The 12,081-nt window shown below is 46.8% G+C and overlaps 1 protein-coding gene across 1 annotated transcript in view; it reads right to left on the bottom strand.

Moving 5' to 3' along the window:
* Nucleotides 1-12,081, bottom strand: part of SLC39A13 (solute carrier family 39 member 13) — a 162,239-nt gene that overhangs the window by 35,760 nt on the left and 114,398 nt on the right. The window contains exons 5-8 of the mRNA XM_069221625.1: nucleotides 9,556-9,708; nucleotides 8,005-8,094; nucleotides 4,344-4,394; nucleotides 1,626-1,758 (exon numbers count right to left, since the gene is read on the bottom strand). Coding sequence (XP_069077726.1) covers nucleotides 1,626-1,758; nucleotides 4,344-4,394; nucleotides 8,005-8,094; nucleotides 9,556-9,708 — 427 coding nt within the window. The remainder of the gene's footprint in view (nucleotides 1-1,625; nucleotides 1,759-4,343; nucleotides 4,395-8,004; nucleotides 8,095-9,555; nucleotides 9,709-12,081) is intronic.

A 12,081-nucleotide genomic window follows, 5' to 3' on the forward strand; every position in this document is an offset into this window, starting at 1 on the left:
GCACGACAGGCCTCGCAGGTGTCTTCGCTGTGCTCAGGTGACAGGCACAGGTTGCAGACCAAGTGTTGGTCTGTGTAGGGGTATTTATTGTGGCATTTGGGGCAGAAACGGAACGGGGTCCGTTCCATCGGCGTTCTTCAGCACGCGGTCGGGCCGACCAGGCCCCGACGGAGGATCGAAAAACTACCCCGAAGGGCACCGGAGCTCTTCGATCTTCGATGCGGTGTGGAATCTAAGTACGCCGATCCCGAACGCAACAATACCGACGAAAATCTTCCGAAATTAGCTAATTTTCCGTTCCGAAACTCGGAGCGACAGGAACACGTCCGAACCCGATGGCGGAAAAAAAACAATCAAAGATGGAGTCGACGCCCATGCGCAATGGAGACAAAAGGAGGAGTCACTCGGTCCCGTGACTCGAAAGACTTCTTCGAAGAAAAACAACTTGTAACACTCCGGCCCAACACCAGATGGCGAGCTATTGCAGAACATGCGTATCTACAGCGACAGATGCCATCGAACATATGCTTCCAAGAAAAAAAACTTGTAACACTCAGAGCCCAACACTAGATGGTTGACTTATGCAAAACGTATGAATCTGCAGCCACACATGCCATCGAACATACATTTATGATAAAGGCATAGATTTATGAAGAAGCATTGGCAAAGCCAACAGGTCTCATGTTTTGGACTTATTGACTTTGACAATGCAGTTTGCTAATGCTGTGCAGCATCGTTAAAAAACAAAAGCAGCAGGCGTTCAGTACGAAATGATGGGGGTTTTTATACTGAAAGTGGAAAACAACAATGAAAAAAACCTTGGGGGTGGGTAAGACAAAGGAGGAGATGGGGGGGGGGGGGGGAAATCAGCACATGAAGGAGAGAGTACAATAAGGATGGAAGAAGCAAACAAAAGCAAGTAGCATACGAGAGGCAGGAAAACATGGGGCGGGGAGAAGTGCATGAGGGAGAGAGCAAAGCGGGAGGCAGAGTGTTTGGGTGGAGATGCACAGAAAGGAAGGGGGAGCAGAACACAAGGACAGAGCAGAGAGAGAGAGAGAGAAGAGAGAAGGAAAACACATGCTTACTCATGGAATGCTTAACCACCAAGAAAAAAGTAGTTCTTCTTAAGTGGGCAGTGGAAGGATTCAAGTCAGCCAGTCACAGCCAGTACAGAGGCTGTGCTGCATGGAAGGGACAAGTAGAAGGCGGCACGTCATCTAATCAGCAAGTAGGCAAATGAGTGACAAAAGGTAAACACTAAGATTTCACAATCAGTCTTTTGGTCACAGACACCTGTGCTGTCTGATGGACGAGACCTTAAAACCATGAACACCGTGCAGACGCTCTCCCTTCTTGAGTGAAAAGTAAAGAACAGTGCTCCAGAAATCAGCAGGGGCATGAGGGAGGGTGGCCTTGGACAGTGGTTGGCATGTCTTTCAGTCTCGAGTTTGGTAGTGTTCGTGTCACGTCTGTTGCCCAGGATGATTGCCCAGTAGTGTTGAAGAAAGGTGACAGAGCAAGCAAGTACTGAATTTACAGTACACCAGTGTGTCTCTGCATCTGCCACCCCTGGTATCAGCTAGCCCTGGTAAACCTGCCCTCCTCATGCGCATTACTCCTACCTGCTCCTTTTGGTGACTGCAGACAGATGGCAAAGCATGCTCCTAGAATCCCACCGAGGGCAGTTGTGACTTGCATCCTGGCTGCGCTCCAGCGATCAAATCCAGCCCGGAGCAAGATGGCAAAATCTCCGACCTGAAAACAACATGGATCAGAGGTTAGAGGTAAGGGATACAAGGATCAGCCAACAGCACCTCTCGTACGAAAGAGGACACAAACCATTATACGACTGAAAAGTCCCACAAATGGACCACAGCTCACACACATGAAAGCTGCACAATGGAAGCATCATGTCAGAAAATCAACGATATACTTTAAGAATGAGAACTGCAAACACCAGCCCCAGCCCCAGCCCCAGCCTCAGCTACACGTTTATAAACAACACCCAAAAACTGTCAACAACCAGAACAGGGACACATAAGGCTGTGAAGCTCCATGTACGAGAGCATCCAATGCCAACATATAAGTTCTGAATGTCAAGCATGAAGACATCAAACACCAGCAGACGTGACAAAGAGTTCTGACTGTCGAGCAAGAAGGCATCAGACACCATCAGTGACAAAGGATTCTTAAGGTCAAGCAGGAAGGCATCAAGCACTCGCAGACGGTGGCAAACAGTTCTTACGGTCATGCAAGAAGGCATCCAACACCAGCAGACTATGGCAAAGGATTCTTAAGGTCAAGAAAGAAGAAATCAAACACCAGCAGACAGTGACAGAGTTTTAACTGTCAAGCAGGAAGGCATCAAACACCAGCAGACGATGGCAAAGGATTCTTAAGGTCAAGCAGGAAGGCATCAAACACCAGCAGGCAGTGACATAGGATTGTTAAGGTCAAGCAGGAAGGCATCAAACACCAGAAGGTGACAACGATGTAATAATGGGCACCCTATGCCAACAACAATCCTGAGTAATGTATCCAAAACACTCAAGATTACACTTCCCAAGAGACACGTCATACTTCTCAGCTCCGCTGCCTCTTCGCAGAACCACAGCCATGGCATACACTGTATGTCTTGTCTGGATGGGGCTTGTACTATGAAGTTTCACCTCTCAGAACAGGATGGCAGATTATTCTTTTAAGGGTATATTCTTATTTGGAGCTGCTCAGATAAATCCCCAGCCTTGCTTGTGGTCGGCTGGAACACCACTTCCGCCAAAACTTACCTGCATGTCGAGGGACTTTGAGAGAGGCCAGCTCCACCGCAGATGTCGTTCCGCTGTATTTCTTTCCCCTCTTCTGCAGGTACACCAAGAACCATGAGAGCCTTTAACTCAGCAATCCCACCAGACAAAAACCTCTGCACCCAAGCTCCGGCTCCCGGGAATCAACAGTGCCTCTGTGATCCTGAACCCCCCTCACCCCCACCCCCCTATTAGGTTCTACCGAACTGGTCCACCAGTCCCCACTTGCAGCCTCTTTCCTACAGGTGCATTTCTCCATTGACTTTAGCGTGTAGTGTTTGAGGCTACCACCCCTGGTAGCCTCTTTGCACCCGGACACACCAGGGTAGGTAACCCTGAACTGCTGGTGGATTCTAGGACCTTGGTCCCTACGTACCTTAAGTCCAGAAGAACAGTCCTCTAAGTCATCTGCAAATGCCCCTATGCAGCGTGTGCTATCCCCGTGGGACACATTACCACGTTCGAGGCTCATGCCTCAGATTTGACAGCTGTATTTTCTATACTTTGAAAAATCGCTAACTCAAAAAATACTTATCTGATCTTGTAGATTCTGGTGTCAAAATAATATAAAAATCTGTATTCTTTTTTTTGATTGGTGCCAGATTTCTTTATTTGAGGTTGTCTCTCGTTTATTGACTGTTGAGACAACAAATGTCCAACACTCCCCTCTGATTTACCTAAGGTACTCGGCCACACTACCACAAGCCCTGTCCACTGACGAGGGATACATGGATTTTCTGCAGAGAGCCCCTTGTTTTGGTAATTTATACAGGGGGCCATTTTCCTACAAGGAGTACTAACACAAGATCGAGGAAATATCTTTCTAGGATGTGTGACAGCATCTCAGCACAGGGCAGGCCAAAAAAGACCTGTTTGACTATTTCAGCCTTTGTCACATTCATCGCCATCCCAAATCATGCCTTTGTTTCTAACATCTCGAGTTACAGATATTTTGCAGCAGTCTATTCTTGTTGTGCTAGACATTTGTTTTCTGCATTGTTTTGTTTTCATCCTATTGTGAGAGGGGTTTATGCATTGTTGCTTTTTCCTCTCTCTGCAGTACCAGTAGCTGGTCTATCAGGATCTTTGAAGTGAGAACATACGTTTGGTGTCTTACCTGGCTTCTCCCTATCGTCCAACCCGATACCTTGCAGGAAGGTGTGCGGCAGCAGGATAAAGTAAAAGAGGCAAGACCTCCAATGGACAGCTTCTTATTACGCATACCTCTGTAGAAACTAATAGGCTGGGCCTGTTTGTTTGAAGCTGTGCCACATTCTGTAGGCTACTCTAATATACACACCTTTGCAATCTTCAATTAAATCCCTCCACTTCTAAATTACTCACCTTTATACACACACACACACAAAATATTCCCTCCCTCCACAGGCTCCTGCACAATCCCAACCCATCCCAAACAATGTTTCCAGTACATCACCCTCTGAGATTTAACACCAATCCAATTAACCACCACAAACACTACCCGAGGAGCCTGGGAAGAGAGATTTTCTCTTGTGAAAGGAAGTGTCCTCTGCTCACCTCATGGGGGATCTCGTGCAGGAGAATGGCCACCGTGGTCAGCACACCCACCTGTGGGGAGAAACACAGCATGCAGCATTATGAGTCTGCTCTCCGAATCAAGGCAGACAGAATGGTGCATCAATACTAAGGGGGTTAAAGGAACTTGGTATGAGGCGCCTCAACACTGTTCACATCACTTATTTAGCCAGGTGCCCAGCGCTGGTGTCCTGATAAGCTATCCGAATACCAAAATTCTTGTTCTGCCTTAAAACAGAGGAAAGAAATTGTGTCCCACAAATACAAACGGCATACTCATGGCCTGCACCTTCAGATGGCATATGGCAATCCAGAACTTTTACAGAGTTTTGAGTGGCTGTGGAGTTCTAACAGCATTCTACAGGTGTCATGCTTCAGGTATGTACCAAGGGTCCATATGATGCAAAGTATTCCGGGAGCCTCACATTACTATGGAAGACTTTTGCAGCCCACATTCCTGCCGAGCGTGCTGTGGGACCCATGCTCAAAGCCAGCATGCTGCAGGCGGCCCATGTTCACAGGAAGTATGCCGCAGTGAACCACAGTCCCAGCGGGCAAGCCGTGGGAGCCAGGGTCCCAGCAGGCAAGCCGTGTGTAATGATATTTGTGTTTTGACCACTGACTCCACGTTGCACTTATCCTAGCAGCACACCGTCACATTAGTGACCACCAACTTCATTTTGCCTATTGACTTTATTTTAGCATTAGTCACCGCCACATTAAAAGCTGCATATAATTTTCCGTGCTCACGTTATACAATGTGCTCATGTTTTTATTCTGCGTGTTTGCATATTCATTTCTCACCAAGGGCTTAGGCTAATAAGAATGTACCAGGACGTCAGGGAACAGTTTTGTTTTGATATAGGGCACCTTGGGATTTTGGCCAATTCCCAACGTGTTCTTTTCAAAATTGACCTGAATCAGCCAGCATTTTTTAATAATAAACTTATGCAGTGGGAGGGAGTTTCTAGAATTCTCCTCTCTTGTTAAAGTATATAAGAGACCCAAGGTCGACAGTGAGGAGATTCAGAGACCTCAATCAGGATTGAGGCATTGAATGCCTGATATTTTTCCCTTGAAGGTAGATCTCTCTTTCTCGTTGCAGTCAAACCGGGGTCAACAACTTGCTGGCAGGAGAAAGACGAAGCACCAGATAGGCCCCACAGTGATGAATTTTTACTAATTATTTGCTTTGCATTGTGTATGAATAGATATATCCAAATCTAGGTATTTGTATCTTTGCATGTACAGGGAGTGCAGAATTATTAGGCAAATTAGTATTTTGACCACATCATCATCTTTATGCATGTTGTCTTACTCCAAGCTGTATAGGCTCGAAAGCCTACTACCAATTAAGCATATTAGGTGATGTGCATCTCTGTAATGAGAAGGGGTGTGGTCTAATGACATCAACACCCTATATCAGGTGTGCATAATTATTAGGCAACTTCCTTTCCTTTGGCAAAATGGATCAAAAGAAGGACTTGACAGGCTCAGAAAAGTCAAAAATAGTGAGATATCTTGCAGAGGGATGCAGCACTCTTAAAATTGCAAAGCTTCTGAAGCGTGATCATCGAACAATCAAGCGTTTCATTCAAAATAGTCAACAGGGTCGCAAGAAGCGTGTGGAAAAACCAAGGCGCAAAATAACTGCCCATGAACTGAGAAAAGTCAAGCGTGCAGCTGCCACGATGCCACTTGCCACCAGTTTGGCCATATTTCAGAGCTGCAACATCACTGGAGTGCCCAAAAGCACAAGGTGTGCAATACTCAGAGACATGGCCAAGGTAAGAAAGGCTGAAAGACGACCACCACTGAACAAGACACACAAGCTGAAACGTCAAGACTGGGCCAAGAAATATCTCAAGACTGATTTTTCTAAGGTTTTATGGACTGATGAAATGAGAGTGAGTCTTGGTGGGCCAGATGGATGGGCCCGTGGCTGGATTGGTAAAGGGCAGAGAGCTCCAGTCCGACTCAGACGCCAGCAAGGTGGAGGTGGAGTACTGGTTTGGGCTGGTATCATCAAAGATGAGCTTGTGGGGCCTTTTCGGGTTGAGGATGGAGTCAAGCTCAACTCCCAGTCCTACTGCCAGTTCCTGGAAGACACCTTCTTCAAGCAGTGGTACAGGAAGAAGTCTGCATCCTTCAAGAAAAACATGGTTTTCATGCAGGACAATGCTCCATCACACGCGTCCAAGTACTCCACAGCGTGGCTGGCAAGAAAGGGTATAAAAGAAGGAAATCTAATGACATGGCCTCCTTGTTCACCTGATCTGAACCCCATTGAGAACCTGTGGTCCATCATCAAATGTGAAATTTACAAGGAGGGAAAACAGTACACCTCTCTGAACAGTGTCTGGGAGGCTGTGGTTGCTGCTGCACGCAATGTTGATGGTGAACAGATCAAAACACTGACAGAATCCATGGATGGCAGGCTTTTGAGTGTCCTTGCAAAGAAAGGTGGCTATATTGGTCACTGATTTGTTTTTGTTTTGTTTTTGAATGTCAGAAATGTATATTTGTGAATGTTGAGATGTTATATTGGTTTCACTGGTAATAATAAATAATTGAAATGGGTATATATTTTTTTTTGTTAAGTTGCCTAATAATTATGCACAGTAATAGTCACCTGCACACACAGATATCCCCCTAACATAGCTAAAACTAAAAACAAACTAAAAACTACTTCCAAAAATATTCAGCTTTGATATTAATGAGTTTTTTGGGTTCATTGAGAACATGGTTGTTGTTCAATAATAAAATTAATCCTCAAAAATACAACTTGCCTAATAATTCTGCACCCCCTGTATATATTTGCTGTGTATATGGCAGTGGAGAATCATCTGTTCATTTTTTCTATTCATTGCTGTGACCATTTTTAAACGTGTGCTGTCAGCATGCTAATCTCCTTTACAAACCTTGTGAAGTGATTTAATAAATGTTTCCTTTAGACTAAGAAGCGCATTCCAGAGATTTTTGTCAGTGCTTTAGTGTTTCAGCTCGGTCATTAGTGAAGCAAAACACGGTGGAAGCCAGAGTCCCAGCGGGCAAGCCCTATAACAGCTGTGTGTGCAGGATGGGCTAAATGCTCCTCAACAACGGGTCGTAGGAGCCACACTGCTGTAGGTGGCAGGAAGATGGTTCGAGTACTAGAGACTGCAGCATAGGCTCTGCACTCTCAGAATACTGCACGCTTTCCTGAGGAGCACCAAACATCCCATATCCTCTGTGCTGCGTACTCTCCCCTTAGCCATTTTCTGCACCCCTTTTTCTGGCTCGACCCACCTGTGACACAACCGGATAGTGGATGCTTTACGAAACAACTAAGCCTGGGAGGGACATAACTTTGCTCTACTTGAACCGCCACTTCTCTTGAGGAATGGTAAATGATGGAATCTAGGATCTGGGCATCAAGACCAGCTCAGTATCTACAACTCAACTTTCTCACTATAAAAAAACATCTATATGTAAGACAGGGACGTCAGACCTTGTATACATCACAGCTTAGAATCCAAGTCCATTTGCTATGCTATGTTAACCATAAGGCAGTCTATGCCTTTGCACTTTCAAATTTTATCCCCCAACACCCAGCAAGTATGCTGCAGATGGCCGATGGTCTCCGATACGTGTAATGACTTACCTTCCTGCTCACCAAGAAGCTCCCAGCCACAGCCATCCCGTGAGTGAAATTATCAATGGTGTTAGCCAGAAGGTTTAGGTATCCGCTCATCTAAAGAAGAAAACAAAGATATTACTTCAGCAGATCTTGTAGGGATCTTCCTGCACTAGCAATCGAGAAGGATCACCTTGTAGAGGTACATTAGAGAGGTCATCATCGAACGGACAGCGAGCATTACAGGAGTCAGGGCTGCGGCACATTCGGATATCACAGGGGGATATCACAGCAGACGACACTGCTGGCGAGACCACATGCAGAGTGTGATACTTCACCAGAAGACACTGCTGGCGAGACCACATGCAGAGTGTGATACTTCACCAGACGACACTGCTGGCGAGACCACATGCAGAGTGTGATACTTTACCAGACGACACTGCTGGCGAGACCACATGCAGAGTGTGATACTTCACCAGACGACACTGCTGGCGAGACCACATGCAGAGTGTGATACTTCACCAGACGACACTGCTGGCGAGACCACATGCAGAGAGTGATACTTCACCAGACGACACTGCTGGCGAGACCACATGCAGAGTGTGATACTTTACCAGACGATACTGCTGGCGAGACCACATGCAGAGTGTGATACTTCACCAGACGACACTGCTGGCGAGACCACATGCAGAGAGTGATACTTCACCAGACGACACTGCTGGCGAGACCACATGCAGAGTGTGATACTTTACCAGACGATACTGCTGGCGAGACCACATGCAGAGTGTGATACTTCACCAGATGACACTGCTGGCGAGACCACATGCAGAGTGTGATACTTTACCAGACGATACTGCTGGCTAAGCATGACATGACCAGACACCCTAAGTGAGAGGAGTATGCCAAGACATGTTGATGCCACTTTGCCACTGGAATTAAGCTAGATATAGCTGATGAACCCTAATAAGGGTGAAACCAGTGTTGGGTTGCTTGTGTTCCTGTTCAAGGAGGACCTGCCTGGTAGTTCAGGCTGGATTCTTCCTATTGCAACAAGGTCAAGACTAATATGCATATGGCTGGGACCAAACTGAGGTGGTGTGGTGAGGAAGTAAAGATGTCCTGGGATGCGGCCTGAGTAACTACCAGTGGCTGAGATGAATTCAAGCATTCCACTTGTAGGAACTTGGCTCTGTATGTACTATTTCCTCGGGTAGCCAGCACCTGGGCTAGGCAGAGGGTCGCCTGGTGCGGTCACTCCTGCACTGGCGTTCGGTTCCTTCAGGTCCTGGGGGCTGCGGGTGCAGTGTGGTAAAGGACAAATCTGCAATATGGATGCTTGGAATGGAATACTAGGTGGGGATTCAGACCATAAGGGAGATTCATCCACACAGCTGACTGAGGGGCCCGGTGTTGGACTTGCAGGGGGTGCTGCGAGTGGGGTTTAGGATAAGTGGAAGTAATATCTGAACCCCAGTACTGGATTCAAAGTGTATGCTACAACACTGGGGGGATATGGCAGAGATGTGCAGCTATTGTGCTTCTCTTTCCTCCAACTACGTTTATGGCCAACTCACTTGCCTTGATTTTCTCAGTTGCCCGCTTCAAGGACAGCTGGCCATTGGAATGGGAAAGCCCCGTCTTGCAGTCCACACTAGGGCTGCCCCTGAGTACTTCTTTCTTCCAGACAGTGTAATAACCATTGCGGTTCGTCCTCAAAGTCTTGGGAGTCACCTGAAAAGACAGAAGAGAAACACTCATAAAAAACTTCACTACAGTAAAAACACAGATTTAAAATTAAATTAAAAATATTATGAACATATGGAAAGCACCTAACGAGACGGCTCCTGATACACTCTCCGAGGGCATTAACGTGGGTCTGAAGATACTGACACTAGCTAAAGAGACGGCTCCTGATACACCCCCCCGAGGGCACCAACGTGGGTCTGAACATACTGACAGCACCTAAAGCGACAGCTTCGGATACACTCTCCGAGGGCACCAATGTGGGTCTGAACATACTGACAGCAGCTAAAGAGTCGGCTCCTGATACACTCTGAGGGCACCAACGTGGGTCTGAACATACTGACAGCATCTAAAGAGACGGCTCCTGATACACTCTCCGAGGGCACCAACGTGGGTCTGAACATACTGACAGCACCAAAAGAGACGGCTCGTGATACGCTCTCCTAGACCACCAACATGGGTCTGAACATACTGACAGCACCTAAAGAGACGGCTCCTGATACAGTCTCCGAGGGCACCAACATGGGTCTGAACATACTAAAGAGACAGCTCTTGATACACTCTCCGAGGGCACCAATGTGCGTCTGAACGTACTGACAGCACCTAAAGAGACGGCTTCTGATACACTCTCCAATGGCACCAACGTGGGTCTCAACCTACAGACAGCATCTAAAGAGACAGCTTTTGATACACTCTCCGAGGGCACTGATGTGGGTCTGAACATACTGATAGGACCTAAGGAGATGGCTTCTGATACACTCTCTGAGGGCACCAACGTGGGTCTGAACATACTGACACCACCTAAAGAGACGGCTCCTTAAACACTCTCCGAGGGCACCAACGTGGGTCTCAACCTACAGACAGCAGCTAAAGAGACAGCTTTTGATACACTCTCCGAGGGCACTGATGTGGGTCTGAACATACTGACAGGACCTAAGGAGACGGCTCCTGATACACTCTCCGAGGGCACCAATGTGGGTCTGAACATACTGACAGCACCTAAAGAGACAGCTTCTGATACACTCTCCGAGGGCACCAACGTGGGTCGGAACATACTGACAGCACCTAAAGGGACGGCTCCGGATACACTCTCAGAGGGCACTGACGTGGGTCTGAACATACAGACACCACCTAAGGAGACGCCTCCTGATACACTCTCTGAGGGCACCAACTTGGGTCTGAACATACTCACAGCACCTAAAGAGACAGCTCCTGATACACTCTCCGAGGGCACCAATGTGGGTCTGTGGCTTCAGAAACATGCTACCTTGCATTCTCAAAGGGCAGCAAGTGATGAGGAACAGGAGCAGGTTAGGAATGTACAAGACACCTACTGGGAAAATCTTACAGATTTATTGTGTGATCAGCTGGAAGCAGTCATCTCACTGTGCCTCTCGCTCGCTCTGTGCCTCCCGGTGTCCTGCTCTCCTTAGGCAATGGCAGTAGGCCAGCACAGAGAAGGTAAACACAGAAAGAACATAAGTGGGCAACCCTGAACTTTAGTCGAGGCAAAAACGTCCCTCGCATCTGCAAAACCACCTCCGGAGGACGGTCCTGCACCTACACTGCAGCGAAGAGATGGAACAACCTCCCCCTGCACATCAAACAAAGCCCGTCGCTTACCATCTTCAGGAAGGACCTCAAAACGTGGCTCTTTGGATGAAGCCAGTTACCTCCCTCCAGCGCCTTGAGACCCTCATGGGTGAGTAGGTGCACTTTCAAATACTGACTGATTGATTGTGAAATGGATGCTGCTTCTGAGTGAAATCAGAAGTTCTCACTACTGCTCAGAAAATCTGCCTCCAATTCAGAAATACTATGAGGTGTCATCCATGACTGGGCAAAGACGACGTAACCAAAGGATAATCCCAATGAACAGGTCTAACAGGAGGCAGTTGGCAAGACAAGGAGTTTCTATTCCTAGGCCCTCAACTGGCAGCATAAGTGTATATACCCATACATAATAAATGAATAAATAAATATATATACACTTAATAAGGTAAACTCGGACAGTAAGAGCTCAACAGAAATGGTCAACAAAAACAACTACAAAAATAAAAGCTTGGACTTAATACAACCCTAGAGTAATTTAACCTGATCTAACAAGAGGTGAGAAGGGTTTCTGGCTGCATTTGAAGATTTTGAACACACCAATATTTTTTAAAGTGAATATATTTTATGGTTGTTTATTCTGTTACATAATTCTTTATTTTTGCGGACTACACGTCCAATGTCCATATTTTAAATACAATACCCTAGCCCAATCAATTACTGCATTATGGGAGTTTTAGTCTCAGCTCACCAGTGAATGAGGCAGGGTTGGGAGCTTTTGAATGTATCAGAAACAGAAGTGCTTCTAGA

This window comes from Pleurodeles waltl, chromosome 3_1 (assembly GCF_031143425.1).
Source record: "Pleurodeles waltl isolate 20211129_DDA chromosome 3_1, aPleWal1.hap1.20221129, whole genome shotgun sequence".
Classification (NCBI taxonomy): Eukaryota; Metazoa; Chordata; class Amphibia; order Caudata; family Salamandridae; genus Pleurodeles; species Pleurodeles waltl.